We start from the raw sequence: 21,511 nt of genomic DNA, 5'->3' as shown, positions 1-21,511 counted from the left end.
CCCCCGAGCATCCCCTAAGACTTGCAGTGCCCAGGAGCCATCCCGTACCTTTTGTCTCGTAGTAAACAATTCCAGCAAAGTGGTTAATACCAAACTGGGTTTCGTAGTTGTTCTTTGGAGGTATATAGTTGGTGTTCAGCTTGTGCTGGGAGTTCAGCTTGTGTAACATCGTGCCGTCTGTCCCCTGTGCACACAGGAAAACATCTGACGTTTAATTAGGGTTTGTCCCATGACACTCATTTTCCAATCAATAGTGCATTTCTCTTTTTTCCTCAGGGGGCAACGTGTATGTATTTTGACAAGAGATATGATGGAGGAGATAACTCAAGTACAGAAAAACAGATTTCTGTGGTGTGTTGTGCTGTATTCAAAATAGTCCAGAGGGAGTATATTTAACTTTTATTTTTTCTTAAATTTTCAGTCAGAGTCTGTTCTAGAGCCCCTTATAGGTGTATTATTCCATCAGAAATTCTGATTTCTTTTAAGCTTGACTGTGGTACTGATGGAGTAATAGGAGCTACGAATGGGTAACCAACAGATGAATGTGTGTTATATCAAATGTGTGTTACATTTTCCTTGGCTGCTGATTTGGGGCTGATCAGACCTCTCATAGGGGTGCAACCTGCAAATGTAAAGAGGGTAAAAACAGGGGAGTCACTGGAAAGAGGGCAGCGCCCAAAACACACCTTGGGGAACTTGCTCTCCTCATCAATGAGGGAGATGATGTTCATGGGCTTGATGGCAATCATGTCCAAGGCATCCTGGTTATCAGTGAACTCGATGTGCTGCCAGTTGATGTTCTCCAGGTTGTACTCTTCCTGCTCTAGTTTGAAGACGTGGCGCACGAAAAACTGCTGCAGGTTTTCATTCGCAAAGTTGATGCAAAGCTGCTCAAAACTGTGGAAGGAAGGACAAGGAAAGGTCGGTTTAGATCCACCAAAATCTATCTTTCTCCAACACTCTATGCTTGAAGCAATGTCCTCAGACTTTGTCAACTGTTCAGTAAGGTGGTTATAGGCTAAAAATTACCACAGTGGTCCAGCTAATCTGTTTTTCTCCCCAAAAACAATGTCACAGAAATTATACGTGTATAGGGGTGAGCTTAGGGTGGTAAAGGAGGGTTAAGACATAGTTCTGCTTCACAGACTCCATACCTGTTCACAGTGAAGTTCTCAAAGCCAAAGATATCAAGGAGGCCGATGGATCTCCTGACACTTTTGAGTTCCTGGGAAGGAGGTCTGTAAATCGCGGCGTTGATCTTCTCCACGATCCACACGAAAAGCCGCCCATAAATTCCCTGCAATGTCCCAGAGATGGAGCTCATTGAGACAGGTTAGCAGTTTGTCCTGCTAGTGTACAGCAGCGCTTCACCCACAGTGGCACAGACCCCCCTAAAGCACTGGACTGCCCCCAGGGACACACGCTGACCAAAAGGACAGCTATGCCAGACTCTTGGTTTGGTTTGAAGCTGCTTGAGGCACTATGTACATGAAGGACAATGGACCTGAAAGCCTAGATTAAAGACAACCCAAAGCAAAATCCCCAAATTAGATTCTTCCCTATGTGCTTCCTCTAAACCTTATTACCCTGCTTTATTTATTGGTATAATTCCACTTCTGTAAAAACGCCCAAATCCTGAAATTCAGGTGTGGGTGTTGCAGTGTTGGAAGAGCTGCTCTGATTGATGAGGACCTAATTATGGAGCTCAAGCTGGAACATCTTCCAGAAGCTGGGGCATGGTCATTTTATGATGCTGGCTCCTTTGACAGGTCACCTTTGAGTATGGACAGTCTCAAGTCCTGACGGCAAATCCTCTGAGAACCAGGTTTTATAGATTCCTTCCATCTCAGCTCTTTGCACATCTCAGAGCCAACACAGATTTAAGGCCACCTGGTGATTTTAGCTCACACAGACCCCATGTGAGACAGTTTTCCCATGCAGTGGATGCTCTGGTCTCAAAACTGGCAGATCTCTTCATCACATCAACAGGGACAGAAGGCAATGCCCTAAGGTTTACCTTTACAAAAGCGTCCCTCACATCCAGGGCTTGTTCCATGCTTAGAGGGGTAGACACGGTCTCGCCCCTGGTGATTATCGTCCGGCTGGTGAGGCAGTTCATCACGTCCTGAGGGTCAACCTGGCAAAGGCACCACCAAAAAAACTTGCTGATATTATAACACGAGACCCTCACACCAGCCTGGGCTAGTAGTCTTGGCACGAGTGGCTGGAAAAAAAATGCACAGACCCCCAGGGCTGGAGGTTAAGTGGCTTTACTTAGCTGTACAGGGAAATTAAGTGATGTCACAGGCACTTTCAGAGAGACTAATTAATATATGTTTGTGCAGTGTTTTACTATGGGAAGTGTTCTTCTGGCTTAGTGAAAGAAGTTAATGAGGTATGGGGAGCGGAGATGAAAAAGCAAAGCCTGCAAAGCCCACCAGCACCATGTAGCTTTGCATCCTGGTGACCCCTTTTTGTGCTCTTGAGGTCAGGCCAGGGAAACACCCAGCTCATAAAGTCCAAGAAAACAGCTTGCAGATGGCTAGGGTAAGACTCTGGGATCAACAGAGCCCATGGTGGCAAGCTGGTGTCCCTGGGAAGCCCTGTCCCATGCTGGGGAGGACACTGAAGAGAGCTCCAGCCACTCCATGGCGGTTTGGGTGAGGGACATCTCACCTCACCTGATGCACACAGAGAACTGAACGCCTGTCTCAGCTGCTGTAATGAGCTTCCTTTACATCAGCAAGAGATACAGGCTGTTTTAGGGACTAAACTATTTTGGACATCCTTTTTAGGATGATGTGCCATCAAAGCAACAGTTCCTCTCCACTGGTGTGAAGGGAAGCTCAGAGGGAGACGACCACCTTCATGCTACCAGCGCAGGGCCAAGTATGGCTTAGCCAGGGCTTTTAAGACTCCTGCAGCTGGCAGGGCAGAGTGCCTGCCTCAGGTGAGGCTTTCCAAGCCTTGTCCCAACCCTGGGAGTGTGGGGATAAGCCAAAAAGGGGACACCAACACCACAGAGCCACTGACCTCCAGCAACGATGCCGCGGTGATCAGCGACGCCGACTGGACGACCTCGCAGGCATCCAGGTTATCGTAGGTCCGGGCTGGGGGGAGAGAGGGATGGGGAAAGCAGTCAGCAAGGGAGGCAGCTCTGTGGCATGCTTGTGGGCTGAGAGAAAGGGTTCCTCAGCCTCCTGCCTTCGTTGCCTCCTCCTGGTGGCCAGGCAAAATCTGGCCATCAGAAAGAAGAAGTTTGTGTGGCTGCTGGCTGCAAAGGACCTGCATTCTGCTCTGCGGGCCACCCTAAATGACTTATGGGGTGAAATATTTCTAGCATGTAAGTGCTTTAGGCTTCTGTTTTCCAGAGAGGCCTTTATATCACCACGTCACTTCTGATGACATAGAGGTCTGGTACCTTTACAAAGAGCTATCTGATCACCCAGACCCTTCTCAAATGCCCCATTAGTCTCTCCTGGCTCTACTGAACGTCCCCTGACCCTATTCAACCTCCCTTAGCCCAGCATCACGGCAGGAGGGATGGATACAGCCCCTAAGCTTGGCTCCTTCTCCCCATGGAAAATAAGGAGAAAAAGCAGTATCTTTGAATGTCTCTTGGAATTTCGTCCTCTCACCTTCGTACTGCAGGTTCCCCATGTGCAGGATGGCAGCCAGCAGCTTGGAGATCTCCCAGTTCTCCGTGTCGGTGAACATGAGGACCTTCATGGCAGAGCGGATGTTGGCGTACTCCTTGCTGTCATCCCTGCCGTCGCAGGTCGTGCAGTTACCCTGGGGAGGCAAGGAGGCCGCAGGGTGTGTGGGGTGAAGCTGAATGTGTCTGGCACAGGCGGGGTGACCCTAAGCTCTTAGGGCTTTGCTGAATTCCCCTCCTAATTCTGCAGGTGTTTTGGGTAAGGAATAACTAAGCAAAAGATGATGATGAACTTGTGGGTCTGGCTTTGCCCTTTGGTGCTCAGCCTTGTGACCTGCACTGTCCTGCTGTCCCGAGCCACTTTGTGTCTGCCTACAACCACAGCATGGTTTGAGTTGGAATTAAGGGTTATCCAGCTCCAAGCCGTGCCATGGTGAGGGCACCCTGTCCCCAGCTCAGCCTGCCCCCAGCCTCACCCAGCCTGGCCTTATGGGGCACCCCCAGCTCCTCTGGGCAGCCTGAGCCAGGCCCTCAGCACCCTCAGAGGGCAGAATTTCTTCCTTATCTCCAAATTAAACCTGCCCTCTCATAGTTTAAAACCATTACTCCTTGTCCTATCACTCCACTCCCTGATAAAGACCCTCTCTCCCTCTTTCTTATAGATCCCCTTTAAGAACTGGAGAGAATCAATCAGAGAAAAAGCTCCTTGATGTGAGGATAAAAAGCCAGAAGGAAATGCACTGGAAGTTTTCAGTGATTTCTTGCTGACGATGGGCCAGGCTTAATTACAGCTGCTGCTACCAGTCCTGCTGGCTGGTGACACGGGTATGGAGGGAGTGGGGCTGGATGCTGCTGATGAGAACACATCATCCAAACACACGCTCAGCCCCTTTTGTCTTTTCTGTAAGAGCACTGAGCTGTATCTAACACCCAGGCTATTTCTAAGCAAGTGGCTTGGGCAAAACCCACCCAAACCATCCATGCCTGCGTCCCATTTCACAGGAGCAGTGGAAATAATGTTTTACACAGGCTAAGGGTTTGCTGTCAGCCTTTGAGGTTTGCAGTGGTGGGACAAAGACATCCCCCTACCTGTGACTAAGGCTCAGGAAGGTCCTAATCAGGACGAGGTCCTAACTTCCATGAGAAAGACCTCACATTTCTCCCTCCCTTGCTAATAAGCTCCCAAACTGCTGCTCCGCTGTGCTCTCACCATCGCCAGGTAGTTGTAATCCGTGGCTTTCCCAAGACCCAGCTTCTTCTTCTGCTCCACCGTCATTCCTCTCAGCATGCAGTAAAACACGTGGTAGTTCCTCTCGTCCTGGGCCTGGGGGAGAAGAGCCACCATCGTTAGCTCGGTGACCCTAATGTCACCACGAAGGGTGAGGGCCATGCTGAGCAGATCTGTCAGCTCACCTGCCGGCAGACACGGGACTTCTCCAGCAGGTACTGCTCGATCTTGGCCCCCTCGATGGCTCCCCGCTTGTTGAAGTGGATGTCGATGTACTTCCCGAACCGGCTGGAGTTGTCGTTACGGATCGTCTTGGCGTTCCCGAAAGCTGCGGGGAGGAATTGCAATGGGTCAGAGACGGCCTGACACAGGATGGTCGTGGCTCTGGTTTCCTGGGGAAAAAACAACTGAACAACAGAGGCAAAAAAATAGCCTCAACACCTTACCCTGTCATTTATCTGACTCAGCTTCAGCGTGCAGAGACGGGATATACCACAGATAGCTGTCCTCAGAAATAGGGAGAGGAGCATCAAGAATGAGGCATGGGCACTGGGTGAGCTTATTGAGGAAAAAGGGCCAGTATTTGGGTAGCAGCCGATGAAATACAAGCAGGTGGAACAGAACTAAGCCAGCCTCCAGAGGGAGACCTCACCCTTCAAGCTCCATCCTTCGTGTGGGTGCGGGCTGCTTGCAGGAGCAGCATGCCCTTGCATTTATATTTTATTATTATAGCCCTGGCATTTATAGCCATTACTGGCACTGGAGATTCATCGGAAATATAAGAGCTCTCTTCCCCTGGGTCGTAGCATGATAAAGTACATGTTCAGCCCCCCCCGTGCCTGCCACACAGCACAGGGCTTTGCAATGCCAGCCCCTGGTTTGTGCCTGGACTGAAGGATGCTCCTGCAGAGGAGTGGGGAGAGGGAGAGCTCAGCTGCTGACTTGCTTCCAGCATTATTCATGGAAACTGTTAGGATCTTCATATTTCCATTGATTCCTATGGGGGGCTACTTACCAAGCAAACACTGCTCGCTGTGAGTAGCAGGGGGAGTAAAAATGCTGTTGTTCTTTAAGGAAGAGAGGAAGAAAATGATGCTCTGCCTGAATAAATGTAAAGGACCCATTCTGCATTATGGTGGGAGGCTCAGATCACCTATTTAATGTGCAGGCATCCAATTAAAATAGTGGGGCTGGTCTTTACAGGAACAGCTTGCTGATGTGCCCATTAAGGGCAACAAGCTGATTCTTGTTATCAGGTTCTTTCTTGAGCTGTCTTATTTTTTTTTATTTTTTTAATTTTTTTCTGCATTCTGCTGCCGTTCTCTGGCCCTGGAAGGAAATGGTGGGGTGTGCTATTGTGTACTGCCAGTACAAGGTCTGTAGGCAGAGATGCTCTGGTCAGTTTAATCGCATGTTCTGCTGAACCAGAGCAAAGAACAAGAATAAGATTTTTGTGATCATGATCAAATAAACCCCAAATTAATTATTTAAACAAAGCATTCATGTGATATCTGTGCTCGGCATGCAGTTGTAATTCCGGCACGGGAGGAGGTGGTCTGATTTTTTCAAAAGAGCTTTGTGTATTTGCTGATCAGTGTTTTTGAAATCCCTGACTACACAGATAGTTAGGCAAAATTCATGTTTCTGTTTTGAAATCTGGGAAAAAATATCCCAGTTTGTATGGAAAAGAACATATTTTTTGATTTTTAAATTAATCAAAAATTAAAAATCTTAGGTCAGATGAAATGTTCCATTTTCAACAATGGTTGTTAAAAATATTCATGCAAAAATTGTAAGTCCATATCAGAAGATAATTTTATTGTCAAAAATAAATTCAGATGGAAAGGCATGAAATTTAATAAATGCTTGCATTGTTGCTTTTGATTTTTTTAAATTTGTTGCTTTTTGAAACTCAAAATGCAACAAACCGTGACTTACATTTGTCCATATTTTGTGTTTCTTGAATCTGTTTTTTTTTATTTTTTATTTTTTTATTTTTTTTTAGTCTCAGAAAAATACCTGTATCATCTGAAGCCTCACCTTCCAAGATGGGGTTTGCCTCCAGGACCTGCTGCTCAATCCAGGAGTGCTGGCCACTGATCGCTGCCAGGAACTGCAGAATCAGTTTCGTGCTTTCTGTTTTCCCAGCTCCAGACTCACCGCTTCAAAGGCAACAGAAACTGAGGTCAGCGAAAGCCCTGCTGCATCCCTGCTGATGTCCCTCTCTCTGTCTCTGATGTCTCTGGACCTCTTGTTAATGCAAGCAGGACAAGCCACTAAGGATGAGCTTCCTGCATCCCAAAGGCTGTTTGTATCCAAATGGTAGGACACACTACAGGACAGCTTCCAGCCACAATACAGACTTACTTTCCAATTCACACGGCCAAATTTTTGCTTGGGTTTGTGTTTCTCCAGCAAATACCATCGTGAGATCAGCACCAAGAAGGTCAGGAAGCACTTCCAGGTGCAATCACCATACTTTGAGCCTGTGGTCCACGGGTGGCTGGTCCCATGGGGCAGCTTTACTACACGTTCTGAGCTGCCAAAATGCACTAGGAGGACAACTGTGAAATACTGTGAACATGTGGATGGACGATCTAATGCCTCCTTCTAACTTCTGATTATGTTTCACGAGCTGTTCCCCACCAACCAGCAGCCTTTCCCAGGATATGGCTCATTTGGAAAGCCACCAGCTCACCTTATGATGCAGCACTGGTCCTTGTTGTTGCGCTGCATGTTGAAGTAGCAGTTGTCAGCAATTGCAAAGATGTGTGGTGGCATCTCCCCAATCTTCTTGTTGGTGTACAGGCGTATCTGCTCCGGTGAGTAGATGGGTAGGAGCTGGTAGGGGTTTACTGCCACCAGTATGGAGCCGGTGTATGTCTGGAGGAGAAGCACATGAAGGTTTATGGGGATGGTGAGGCATGGCTGAGAGGTTTTGGCAGCTTGGATGGAGCGTGAAAGCCAGTAAAAAAGAAAAAAAAAGCTGGATGAAAGGTGATGTTTAAGTCACAAATGCTTGCAGGGTGGAGCGTGGAGCAAAACTGGAAGAGAAGTCCCAAGCTACATAAATCAGCTCATATTCATTCCTGCTCATGCACAAAATGGATTCAAGACAATTCATACTTCAGATGTTCCTCAGTTAAGCTTCAGGGTTCCAAGTCAACCGTAACTGCAAAAATATCCCCAGAGCCAGCGCACATCCACACATACCTTGTGCACTGCATGAGAAACCAGGGATGAAAAAGGCCTGGAGACCACTGCCCTCAAACCAGGACCTGCTGGATCTAAACTGTTCCTGACAGAGGTCTGCTTAACCTGTTTTTATATATTCATAGCTAAACCCTTTTGTTAAACTTCCATTCTCCACTACCATCTCTGTCTTACTGAACCTCTCCATGCTGCAATTTAAACCTTGTCCTGAGACACGGGGATGGCCCACAAAGTCCTGACACATCCCTTCTTGGCTATTTCTGAGGTATCTTTGAAATGGACTTTTGTCCATCCCGTGCTCTCCGTGGCACTCAAATGAACAAAGATGTCCTCAGGCACCAAAACTCTGAACCTCGTTCATTTCTGCCCTTCCCGGAGACATTTCTCTCAAGCCTCTCACCAAAGGACTCGTGGCCTTTGTCATCTAAATCAGATGAATCTCTGATTTTGGGAGGTTTGGCCATATCCCAAGTTCAAGGCTGAGAGTTGGAATGTCCTTCGCCAGCTTCATCCATCTAAAAGTTGTTGCCTAGAGCAAGCAAGTCAACAGGTCTCCACCTTGGGCTAACCAAGGGCAGTAGAATGAAGGCTCATCCAGGAAAAAAACAACATCATCCCAACATAAAAAACATCTCACAACTTTTCAGCTGCATGATCTGAACCCAAACATAAGCCTTTGGCAGGAAGAACCGAAGTGTCTCAGGCAAGGATGCTCGTGGACCATGAAGACTGTCTCTCCATGCTCTGCTGGCTGCTCCTCTTTTTGTGCATATCTCAAACTTGCTGATGGATAAAGCAAATCCGAGCTTCAGAAGACAGCAAAATAACTACCAGTGCTGGTGGGAGGGGAGAACCTGGCAGCCCCAGGTTGAGTTGCTCCCTGTATAGCCTGTTATCTACCCCTCAGTCATGATGGAAAGGGCCTGAGTGGGGTTAGATTATAACTTGTTTTGCATCATCTAACCCTTGTTTTGCATCATCTACACTCATCTACATCTCCATCAGCTGTGGCTTCCTAAAAGACAGCCAGTAGGTGGCAATTGTGTCCTATGGGAGGGATGCTGAAAGCCCTCCCAGGCTGTCACTTCGCAGCCAACGCCAGAGAAAATTAACAATTTTCTGTTCAGCCTAGGTGAGGTTTAAATTCACAGAGGAAATAATAGCCCTGTCTGTAATAGCAGGTTACATGGCAGGAAAGGAAAAAAAAAAAACAACTCTTTAAGCTCAGGGACACAGTTGTCACAAATACAAAAGGTGGAAATTGGCTGTGAAATAATATAGACTGGATATTAGGAGAAGCTACTGAAGTCCCTGAGCAGCTTTCTGCAGGTAAACTTAAAGCTCAGCGAAGGGCTGTGCTCAGTTCCTGAGTGTTTTTTTGACACCAAGATCCCCAGTGACCCCTGAGTTCCCTTCTAGTCCTGGGTGAGAGACCTGTGAGACTATTTCCCTCTTCATATTTTATGACCAAGTTAATTTAAGGAGTATTTCTAATTTTCCTGGAGCATCTTCTCCAAAAAAATGGACTCTAAAAGTCTCTGAAATCCCGTGTTTCAGCCACATTGGCCTGCCTTGCCCCAAATGCAGCCGGTGAGCCTATTAGAGGAGTTAACCATTAGTTGCAGGAATGTTTTCTGGATGCTCTCGCTGACCCTTCCCTTGTGATCTCCAAAATACTTTGTCAGCACAAGCTCTCGTGCTATTGCTTGCTGTCCCAGGTCATTCCTGGTTGATGAATACTCACAGTTTGCCCACTTCTCGTAGCTGACAGCATGCAAAACTCTGTCTGCTTTGCTGACGAGGGGCCAAAGGGCACCTCTAAGGAAATATTACCTCTTCGGTTTCTATTGTTGGGTGAGAGCAAAGCCTCTCTGCCTTGGGAAAATCAAACTCTACCGAAAGGCAGAGGCTCTGCTGACCACTTACATCAGAAACCACATCTCAGTGCAAATGCACTGCTGCCTGCATGACCTACATTGCAAGTAGCCCTAAACAAAATCCTTTCTGAGCCTGCTTCCCTCACTACTCAGAGTGCCGTGGCTGACTTCCTCTGGATTTTTATGGGGTTAAAGCTCTACCAAACCTTACTGCATTTTGGCAACAAGAAAGCAGCAGCAGGCATTGCTTTCACCTCCAGATAAAGAGATTTAACCTTGCTCAGAGTCCAAACTCCCACCAAATACCCTCAATATTCAGCATGGTTTCTCCCAGTGCATGAAAACCAAGCCGTGGACAAGCCCTCATTGAAGTTTTTCACATTTTGATGCAGAAGTTAATTTCTCCCACATTGAGGTCATCACTGAGAAGCACTTAAGGCGTTAACCACCCAATACCACACTTTCCAGCTCTGGGAAGGTGTCACAACCTCACCACGAGGGCCAAGCTCTGCAGCAAATGGCATGATGCTGTCAGTGCATTCGTGAAGCAGCAGCAATGGTAGTGCAAATTAAAGGAGAATGCCACGATGGGGAACAGAAAGAAGTGATCCAGTGGATGGCATGGCAGTGGTTACTGGTGACAGCTCCACGAGTCAGTACTTACCCTCCCGCCGCAGTTTGTCTTATGAGTAAAACATGAGGGAGGAGAAAAAAGGAAAGTTATATTATATAAAATTATTTTATATAAAATATAAAAAGGTGTTATTAGAGCAGAATCACACCCTCCATAAAGCTAAAGGGATGAGGAAACAAGATGGACAGAAGACCTGCTGTGAAAGTCATCCTACACTCAAAAGGCTTAGCAATCCTATCAGGCAGTGAAGGCAAAGTCACATTGAACATCAACATCTTTAAGACAGAACAAATTATAACTCAGGGAAAAACAAAACCCAAACAAACAAACAACGAAAACCAAAACAAAACAAAACACCTTCTCAGAGGACTGGGTATCCCTACACACATGGCATCCATATAGTATCTTGGTTCTGCAAAACTGCCATCAATATTTATCATGCCTGGCACCAATTTACTCCACAACTCTTAATCTTAAGATGAGACCTAAGGTTGGGTTCCTGATCCTCCAACAACCCACATGCAGACAGGGATGTGCCTCTCTATCAAGCTATATGTGCTTTATGTCATTTTGAGAGTGTTACTCTGATTTTGAGATTGAATTAACTGCTCTGTGGGGCCCAGGATCATGGGCTGCCCCTCCAAGTCATTAGTAGTGTAGAGCAATCAAAGCACGGAAACCTGGGACCTCTGTGATGGAACTGCAAGTGGCTAAGGCCACAGAGCTGGTTGGCCCTAGGAATGATTGTAACAGAGGAATCTTGAAAAGGAATGGCTGCTAAAAGACTTGGGTGTGAAAATGAGCTGTTTGGAGGTGCTTCTCTCCAAGGATGCATTTCATAGAATCAGAAAATCATTAAGGTTGGAAAAGCCCTCCAAGATCACCTGGTCCAACCACCCCCTACCACCAATGTCACCACCAAGCCCTGTCCCCAAGCACCACGTCCAACCTCTCCTTGAACACCCCCAGGGACGGGCACTCCCCCACCTCCCTGGGCAACCCGTCCCAAGGCCTGAGCGCTCTTGCTGAGCAGAAATGTCTCCTCATTGCCAACCTGAGCCTCCCCTGGCACAACTCGAGGCCGTTCCCTCTGCTCCTGCCCTGGTTCCCTGTGAGCAGAGGCCGACCCCCAGCTCCCCACAGCCTCCTTTCAGGTATTTGTATAGAGAATAATTCTGCCAAACAACACTCTGCCCAGTGCTCATTTGTGTTCATAATCCCCCCGGGGAGCCCATGAATAGCTTAGAGCTCAGAGCCTGTGTGAAGGAGGAAGTTTTATCTGCAGGCAATCTGATACTGCACACGTGAAATCTTATCTGGGGACCTCTCGTCACTTAGCGAGGCAACAGACACTTGCCTGATGACACAGGGACCCCCAGGAGAGACACAGGGACACCACTGAAAAAATATCCAACATTAGCCCAATTTCTCCCCAGGGCAAGAGAGAGCTGTGGAACTCCACTTGGTGTCACCACAGGGTGCCCATAAACAAGGGAAAAAGGGGCAAAGCTCAATGGATAAATAAAAGCTCATTCAATAAGCCAATCACCTGCAAATTACTGGCTATCTGTACATCCTGGGTAGCATCCAGGATACCTGAATTTAGTTATCCACATGAGGGTTACTTCAAACTTTGAAGCTGGACATGCCTTTGGAGGACTGTAGTCCTCCAAACCCCAGCTTCCCTTCCAACCTAACCTTTTCTGTGGTATCTAAGTGTGCCTTTTTAGCAGCTGTGTCCCCTTCCCCTAGAACTGAAATTCACCCATGAAAGAAAAAAATAACACATTTTGTAGAGCCAGGGCCTGGGGGAGGTGGTCAGCCATTATGTTATAAAGGAACAGCCTTTATAACAAAGTGATGGGTTCTCCATCACTGCCCAGCTCTAAACCAAAACCATCCTTTCAAAAAGCACTGGACAACAAACAGAACAAGCAGGCTTGATATATAAAATAATGCATATGGTCTGTTAGTTTATGCTGTCTAGTAGATCAGACTGTATTACAATTCCTTCTGGGCTGAAAATCTCGTAAACTCTAGAGCCTTTTAAAAGTCAGATCCCCAAAAGCCTTTGAAGGCATAGCAGGAGCTCAAAAAATACCAAATTTTCCATATTTGTATAGGCTGTTTGAGCACCTTTGCTACTGGCAAGCACACATACTCTTCAGTTCTGCCCCCTTGATTTCTGGATGCCTCCATCCTCCATCCCTTGCACCTCCAGCAGTTGCTGCCTTCACCCACCTGGGCTGAATGAGTTAATGGTTCAGTGGGAGAACACAGCAAGACCTCATCAAGTTGTGGTCACCAAAGGCTTTAGGATTACTACAGCCTGCACGTGGCCTGGGTTAAACTGCTTATTGTGTGTACATAAACTTGTGTGTCCCAAAAATTTCTGCAGGGGCTACGTAGGGAGGTGGGAGGGACTTTGCCCATTTCTTAAGATATGGGGTCTTCAACTTGCACTGGGGCATCCACAAACCTTGCAATGTCTCCTCTACAGGAGGACATCACATCAAGGCAGAAGCCCTCCATCATTTTGGTCCTAGAAACCCAACTTATCTGAATCAGGGATCCCTCCCTGTGGGTTCCACAGGGCTAAGGAGGACTGGTGGTGAGGAAGAGGTGGATGTGGGGAGGACACTCACATAGATGAGATGCTCCCGGTAGCGGATCAGCAGGTTCCTGAGGATGCCTGCCTCGTTCAGGTCCCCCAGGCGGATCATGTCCTCCACCCCATGGATGGAGGTGGGGTGCATGGGCTTGATGTGGCTGGCATTCTGCGGGGAAATCCAGTGCTCCTGGAAGAGGATGAGGGCAGAGAAAGGTAAGTCACGGGAAGAAAGGAAAGGTCCACCCCAGGCAGAGGGACCAGGTGGGAGAACATACATGGGAGAGCACGCAGACCACAGGGCATGACAGAGGCTCATTTGGAAGATTCAGAGCAGAAGAAGGAAAACATTTTTTGGTTTACTGGAGCAGCAAGAGACACATGACATCAGCCATCCTGGCAGGAACACAATCCAGGGCAGCGCAGGCATCCAGCGCATCAGGGGAGTTTTTAACAAACACCAGTCTGTTCATCCCTTCACACTACTACATTTCCACATCACTGGTTAGCCCTCTGCCACAAAATACTGCTAAGCAGAGAAAAGATGGTTTAGAAAACTGGAGAGAGGTGTACAGGAGTGGTAAATTGCACTTTTATTGACAGAATGCCATTTAGATTGACATTTCTAAAAGGCTTCAAAAGCCACTGCAAATTGGACACATGGATCCGGCTGAACCAAAGCTTCTCTCTGCCAATCTTGAAGGGAAGGAGAGCATTCACAGTTACCTCTCATGGGATAAAGAATGAAAAGGGACAGGAAACCTCCTCAGTTCACTCTCTGCTTGTGATAGAGATGTTCCTTTCTAATAACAATCACTTTCAGAGGTAGAGGTGGGAAACTGAGGGAGAAATTGTCTTTGGGCACGTCCTGTACTGGCAGAGGATCAGGATGGAATGGATACAACAGAGGAACAACAGCTGGAGGTGGTTTCTCTCAAAGCCCTACCCATGTGTGTTTTGGAGGCTCTCTGTCATCATTATACTCAAGAAGCTTCTCATGATTTCACTCCCAGTACGGCCACAGAAAGAGGAACACAACGTTATCTCGTCTTTACAGTTGATTTCTAAGGATATTCCTAAAACCATCATGACACTTTCATCATGAGCATCCTTCCTCTTATTTCTGGAAATATTGGAAATGAGCAAAATGAGATCTGTTAACTGTGTTTGAATCAGAGTGTTGTCTCCTTTTGGTGTTATGGGTTGTTCCTCCCCAGCCTTTGCAAACTCTTCCCCCACTTCATTTTATTTTATTTTTAGCCTGTGTCTTCCTTGGCAGGAGTTTGGTTCAGAGCTGGGACTGTCTCCAAAGCTGTGGCCCCGTTCCAACATCCACTGGTATTAATGGAGTGAATCCTATCATCTTTAACGAGATACGAATTGAGTTTTGCTTTCAAATAGCACCTGAGATCATGCTTTTAATCCTACCTGGGGCTCGTGCATGCACCAGACATAGAGCTGAAAAGCACAACCACAACCCTTTGTACGTACATTGCCTTCGTCGTCCACAACTTGGATCTGTCCAGAGTCACACAGCTTAACCACCGCTCCAATGGGGACATCGAATTCCCGGCCAGTTTTGAGGTCCATCCACACATAATCCCCCTGCAACCAAAGAGAGGACAGTGACACCCGGTGCTGCAGAAAGCTCAACATCCCTTGGGACAGAAGATGCTGAAGTTTTCTAAGTAAAACATTGCTACAAGTCAAGTGACTTCCTTTGCAAACCACACCACTTCTTCTCCCCAAACAGGCACTGTGAGGTAGAGCAGCAGGGTGGGAGCAGTGCTGGTTTTTACCCAGCTAAAAGGGGATGAGAAAATATGGGAGAGGTGGGGATTCTTCCTCTGGAGGTCTCCCAGAGGCAGCAATTTGCAGGCGGGCTCCTTGCATGCGATGCTGCTCTGCTGGGACTGTGCCGGTCCCTTCCTGAAGCCCTGCAAACTTTTAGCTTCCATAACATCAAAGGAAAAGTTTAGTGACAAATAGCATGAAAATCGGTGTCCTTTTGAGTTTCAAACGTGCCACCTCTTTCATTTGAGACCTCTTTGTTTTTGTTCTGGGAGACGGAGCAAGCAGTTAACCCCTATCCACCCACTCCATGTCACTGGTGATCCTACAGACCTCTGCCAGTCCCGCTCATCAGCTCTGCGGGTATTAAATTACTCGAATGCAAAAAGGCTTTAAAGAATTATTTACTTTTTTCCTCAGTCCAAGAGCAAAACCAGAAATAACCCAAAAATAAAGTCCTGAGCAGGATTCTCTGAAACAAGGCGGAATTATTTTCCACCTCTAATTCCAACGTGATGAGGAACCCCAGCTGGGAGCTACCTGGTTAAATTATCATCAGGCATCTTTGCAAACAACAAGAAGAGCAAACAGCAGGAAGGATCCCTCTGAATGTGCACTCCTATAAGCTCTGTGAGCAGCCACTACCAACCTTTTTCCGTGGAGAGAATATTTATGGATTTGTTTTGACTCCGTGGGCTGATGAACAACCTTCAGCCCCACTCTGGGCAGTGGGAATTGGAGACGTAGAGCGATATAAAAATGGTCAAGCACACTTCTGTCAAGTCACCACTCTCCAGGACTTCAGATAGATGTTAACTGGGGAATGCCACTGGGGTGTAAGGCTATACCCAGGGACCAACACACGAAGAAATGCTACACACGAGGAGTCCCCAGACATTTTGTAGTAGGCTCCACACGTGGAAGCTGTTTAACAAAGTCACGCTGCTTACATGTAGCTGAGGAGCCTTTGTCTGTGTTCCCTTTTCCTCAGAAGGCCATGCTACAGAGATGTAATAAATATCTTCGCACAACTCATTAAAAATATAATATTCAGATCTTTTTCTTGTTAGCTGTCTTATCTCACATCCTATAACTCGGTGGAAAAGGATTAAAAAAAAACACACATGAATGCAGTGTCATGTGCAGATACATTAAAAATCAACTTATATTAATATTTATTTCTCAGCTCCTTTGATCCAAGACTCTGAAAGCATTTCAGAGTGCTCAGTGCTCTTATCCTACCTGCAGAGCTGGGCAAATTCATGCACAGTGTGGGTAACTTGATCAAGGTGTCAGCAAGAGAAGAGGTGGGGAGCTCAGTCCCCGCTCAGCGGAGAGCCCTTCTGACACCTCAGCAGCTGTGTGAAAATGGCTCTAGATCAAGAAAACAAAAATTGTAATGCTGCTTTTTTTTAATATTTGCTATCCCCAAAGTAAATTGCTTCTGTACCACGCCCAGGATAACTCCTGTGCTTTGCCTGCCTAATGCACAGCGTGCTAGTTCCCTCAAAATGCTCTTTCTAAACACATTAAAATGTAGTTCTTAATACTTAAGCAAGTAGTTTTAAGCAAAAAAAGCAAGTCTTATGGGATGGGCTAAGCTGGTAAGCTCAGGATGGCCTGATGTTGAAAAATAACATCACTCATTAAGGCTGTTGACTTATTTCATTCCCCCACGTTAATGAATTTGATATAAAACCCATGGAAATCAGTTACACTCCTTCCGCTGATGCAATCACTTTTGGATCAGCCCAAATAACAGCAAATGTACTGGGGATTTTAGGGCAAATCAGGGTGATTCACGCATTTACCAGCTCCAGTGGACGGGCTCATAAGTTGCATAACCTTCCTCATGCCTGGCCTGATGTTTGTTTTCCAAAACACACAACAGAGCAGTGAGACTCCCACCAACATCTTTACAACACCGACATGGCCCAACTCTTCCTCCTCCAAGCAGCCACCAGGTACTAGAGACCTTCCAAGTGCTCTGGGGCAGATCCTGCGCTCAGGACCTTGCACCCTAAAGGCAAGGACAGCCAACCAGAGGTGCAAGAAGAGGGGGCACCAGGAGGGGTGCACAAAGAGATCGTCTCGATTTTGGATGAAGATCTTTAGGAGGAGCTTCCAAGTGCAAAGACAATGAGGTTGCACCATGGGGGAGCGATAACGCTCAGGACGAGGGGTCGCAAAGGCTCAGGAGGAAGGTGAGAGGAGCTGGCACAAGCAGCACGAGGATCCCACCAGAGAGTGAGGTGGATTTCAAACTGGTTTGAAAGCTCCCAGCCACATTTATAGCCTGGGATTTTATCTTACCGCTAAAATCGTCGTGGGCTTCAGGGCCTGGTTGACGTTGCGGAGCAGTGTCCATTTGCCCTGGTCTCTGTCCTGGTCTTCCACCACCTCAGGGCACGGCTGCACGAAGACAACTTTCTTCCTTTTCAGCATTTCCAAAGTCTTGTAGCAGTATTTGGCCCTCTCTTTTTATGTGTATCCCACCATGGATGCCAGAGAGCCGCAGACAGTTTGCTTCAGACCTCCAGCACGCCTGCGGGGTGCGAGACACCCACTGACCTCATTCACAGCATGGCTCTTGGGACAGATCCTCTAGCAGAAAAATTTCCACACACAAGCCATGGTCCTCCACTGAACACTAGTAGATGGCTTGGAGCCTCAAGGCGAAGTCAACAGCTTTGCTTCTCTTCTCTTCAATTCCCCCAGTCCCTCCAGGAAGGGGTGATAGTTGGTCGGGGACCTGAAGGACTCCGCAAGCACCAGGGCTGGAAGAAGGACTGCAGGATTAGCAGAAAACCTCTTCATTCCCCCAGGATTTCTCTCCGGTACCTTCCTTTCTTCGTGAAAAACCCGCTGCCAGCTTGAGGGCATCCAGCACCGAGCACGCTCGGGTGCTTATTAATCCACAAATGCAGTCGGTCCCCATGCAACACATGGCACTTAATTAACCTAATACCTTCACATACCAAATTAACCAAAGCACAGCGGGAACTCAAAACCAGAGGCCATCTGCATTTTCTTTAAACTGATCACCTTGAGTAGATCCATAGCAGCTGAATTTTAAATAATTGAGTGGAAGGTGTTCGGAGCAGCACGGCCTCTGTGCCTATGTGTGAGAAGAGCACCTGGGCTGGCGACTAAAATGTGCTGAAGGCGAGGACCATGGGGATAACACCGGCTCTACAGACCCCCTTCTGCAATCTGGGGCCCAGCGTCGTCCAGAGAAATGCTGAATCTAACTCAGCATCACTTGCACAGACCAAGACAGTGGTGTAGCTGCTAAGCTTTCCACACCATTCTCATTTATCCCTGTTTTATTGTGAAATTCTACTCATGCCTTGAGTCCCCAGGGTTGTGGAGCCATTTGTCCGTGACGCAGAGGACATATTTTTGGTGGAAAGCTTTCTAGAGGAAGGAAGGCTTTGTAGGTGCCCTGATGAGACACAGCCACCAAGAATAGCTGTAGATGACACGTGTCAAACCCACACCAAGCTGCTTCTGCTCATCAGTGGACAGCAGTGACACCAGGGAGGGTGTCCCAGCCTGGGGGGCAGATGATGGATTAACATCTCCATAGGTTTACGCCACGCTACGGAGCCCTAAGAAATAAGGGGTTTAATCTTTGTAGCTGTGAATTGATGTGATGAGTAGGTCAAGTCTTAGAGATAAGACATTAAGGTGTCTACAGCCTGCCACAGGAGCAAGGAAAAGTCTTCATGAGATGTCAAAGTGATGCAGGGAGGAGACAGATCAAACATAACACTCCCATGGGAGATGTCAACCTCCAGCATGACCTGAGCACACCGTGCTGTAAATTACTCCATTTTCACCTATCAAGAGCAAGACGGATGCCTGATCAAAGCCAATAATCAATGATGGGATCTGTATGGGAGGAAAGACCGAATAAATGTAGATAAAGGAACCCATAGGATGAGCTCTTGGTCCCTGCCATGCTGCTGAAACTGCAGTAGTGTGTGAGAAAACAGAGAAAGAGCAACCAAGACATTGCAATTACTGCTCAGCTGCTGCCGTGGCGTTGTCTGCATGGCCTCCTGGAGAAGGGAAATCCCATCCTGCTGGACCTGGACTGGAAACCAGCCTCTCTTCTGTGTGCATGAGGGAGCAGGGAAACAGCACAAAGCCTCCTGTTGGCATGTGTTTTATAAGAGAACGTGCTATGCCTGATGTGGGAAACAAATAAACATGCTTAGGGTGATAAGGGAGGGATGCAGAGGAGGAAAACGAAGCTGTAGCTGGCTGGCAGCCTGGCAGCAGTGCCGTCAGGGTTAGGTTACAGCTCCCCGGGGTAACGTTAGCTCCTCACTGCAGGGACGAAAGTACGAGCCCCAGGAGTCATCCTGGGCCCCGATCTGAGGATTTGCTGGATCTCTGCAGCTTCAGATTCAGCTGAGAGTGGGGTCTCTGCTATATTCAAGGGAAAAAGGCAGCATTTCTATGGGTACCTCTCTATAAAGCAGGTATTTAAGCAAGGTCAGATGATGCTGACCTAAAGGGGTGGGTGAAGAGCAAAGTGTGGAGCTAGAAGCCTACATGTGCCCAAAGGTATGATGACTCCTATCCCTACCATGGATGCTGAAAGATCCCCAGGGCTGCTCTTCAGGGGAACTGCCGGTAGTTGGTCACCCTAATAACTTCACTGCTGCTTTTTCATAAATAAATAACATTTTCTTCCCAGCTCCTTGCAGCACATCAGGCTCCGGCTGTCAGCCCAGGCAACGTGCTGCACACACGAGCTCTCTGAAGCCGAGGCAGAGATGTAGGGGGAGTCGTTAAATAATTCACTAATCAATGCACCGCTCGCTCAGCCTGTAACTTCAATACTGGCAGCGGGGGGGGGAGGAAACAACCCACAAATGTGGCAGAAGCCTCAACCTTTTCCTGTTTGCTGCTGAGGGGCAAAAAGGATGGATTTAGGTGTGCAGAGATGCAATGAGGCTGGGTAACCGGTGATTCCTCCGCTCATCCCTGGCTTTTGGCAAGGAGTTTGTTGACTGCTCAGGATCTCTGAGCTCAGTAGTGGGTTTTAGGCGTGCAGACAAACACGGGGATGGAGCATTTAATCCGTGACTTGTAGCCGATGGAGATGTCTTAGCGGCATGGACGATGCGGTGAATCCCCAATCCCTTGACGTCGCAAGCAGATTAGGTTGGCCCCGGGTGCTGAAGGCTCGCACAAAAAGCTGACGGCCACCGCCTGGGGACATGGCTGCAAAATCTGATAAGAAGTGGAACAGGAAATGAAGACTGAGCTTTTCAGCCCCCCAGACAGGCCCTGTCCCAAATGCACGTGGAATGGGGCCAAAGGAAGACAGCCTAGCGATCGGGAGGCATGCAAATCTGCAAGGCTGGAGAGGAGAAGAATAAAATCAGGAGGAATCAGTGTGAAGTGCTCCTCGTGGGTCTGAGGGGGTGCTCTGCAGGATGGGAGCTTGCAATTTGGCACTATTAATCAATGAGCTGTTCCTTCAGGTCCCGGGACTGGAGAACTTGCACTTGTGCTGCACTGGGAGCTCTCAGATCCATCTGGATCCTCTAAAAAGAGTCAGCCCAATCCTCCCAGATAACTGAGGGTACATCTGGGAGCACCTTGGGCTGCAAGAGGAGGCACGATGCTCCCCTTGTGCTCAGCCACACAGAAGCAAGGATTTGGGATGTTCTCCTTCGAATGCATGCCATTCCCTGCGGCAAGCAAGGATGATGGGACTGAGGGAATGCCATCACCTTGTCTGAACACGATTTGGGAAGGAGAATACCAAACCCACAAAAGATCAGACACAGAAATGTGAATTTGAAGTGATGTTTGTCATTCTGGCTCAGAAAGGCTGTTCACAGAAGCCAAAAAGCAATGACACAAATTCAATTGTTTTATCTGATTACATTCCTGGGAAAGAAAGAAAGAAAGAAAGAAAGAAAGAAAGAAAGAAAGAAAGAAAGAAAGAAAGAAAGAAAGAAAGAAAGAAAGAAAGAAAGAAAGAAAGAAAGAAAGAAAGAAAGAAAGAAAGAAAGAAAGAAAGAAAGAAAGAAAGAAAGAAAGAATAGACTATTCCAACATCTGTGATTTAAAATCTCTTTTACTTTTCACATGTAACTTGTCAAATACCCTTTCAGACTTTCAGCACATGGAAGCAGCTGATTAGCTTCATCTCTTGTGCTCTGGGAGCTCCTTTCACCTTCGTTTCTTTACTCCTGGTTTCCCCTTCCCTTCTCCCTGCCCCGCCACAACCTCACAGCCTGCAATTAGTTCTTGTGTACCGAACAGACATGGGACTGTAGTAATCCTTACAGCTATTCCTGCATAAAGAGACATATAGACATAACGTCAAGAAGCATTTAATCCTAGTAAAACATTTTTTTATTTTTATTTATTTTATTTATTTTGCAGATGGGATTAATCTATCCTAGTGTAAATGCAGATTTCTCATCAGAAACAAGTCTGTGCTACGGGCCTGCATTAGCCAAAGTGGCACTGATAT

General features: G+C 47.3%; 1 protein-coding gene across 4 annotated transcripts in view; it reads right to left on the bottom strand.

The window, feature by feature from the left end:
* MYO7A (myosin VIIA) overlaps nucleotides 1-21,511 on the bottom strand; it is an 88,828-nt gene that overhangs the window by 43,778 nt on the left and 23,539 nt on the right. For 3 of the 4 annotated variants that reach the window (XM_068696501.1, XM_068696548.1, XM_068696632.1), the window contains exons 3-15: nucleotides 14,707-14,820; nucleotides 13,253-13,405; nucleotides 10,638-10,655; nucleotides 7,582-7,766; nucleotides 6,924-7,045; nucleotides 5,069-5,211; nucleotides 4,866-4,979; nucleotides 3,639-3,792; nucleotides 3,034-3,110; nucleotides 2,018-2,137; nucleotides 1,155-1,297; nucleotides 687-897; nucleotides 49-184 (exon numbers count right to left, since the gene is read on the bottom strand). In XM_068696501.1, coding sequence (XP_068552602.1) covers nucleotides 49-184; nucleotides 687-897; nucleotides 1,155-1,297; nucleotides 2,018-2,137; nucleotides 3,034-3,110; nucleotides 3,639-3,792; nucleotides 4,866-4,979; nucleotides 5,069-5,211; nucleotides 6,924-7,045; nucleotides 7,582-7,766; nucleotides 10,638-10,655; nucleotides 13,253-13,405; nucleotides 14,707-14,820 — 1,690 coding nt within the window. The remainder of the gene's footprint in view (nucleotides 1-48; nucleotides 185-686; nucleotides 898-1,154; nucleotides 1,298-2,017; nucleotides 2,138-3,033; nucleotides 3,111-3,638; nucleotides 3,793-4,865; nucleotides 4,980-5,068; nucleotides 5,212-6,923; nucleotides 7,046-7,581; nucleotides 7,767-10,637; nucleotides 10,656-13,252; nucleotides 13,406-14,706; nucleotides 14,821-21,511) is intronic. The other variant, XM_068696712.1, reaches the window with a different exon arrangement.

The sequence above is a fragment of the Anas acuta genome, chromosome 1 (assembly GCF_963932015.1).
Source record: "Anas acuta chromosome 1, bAnaAcu1.1, whole genome shotgun sequence".
NCBI lineage: Eukaryota > Metazoa > Chordata > Aves > Anseriformes > Anatidae > Anas > Anas acuta.
This window is presented reverse-complemented; position numbering and strand designations above follow the sequence as displayed.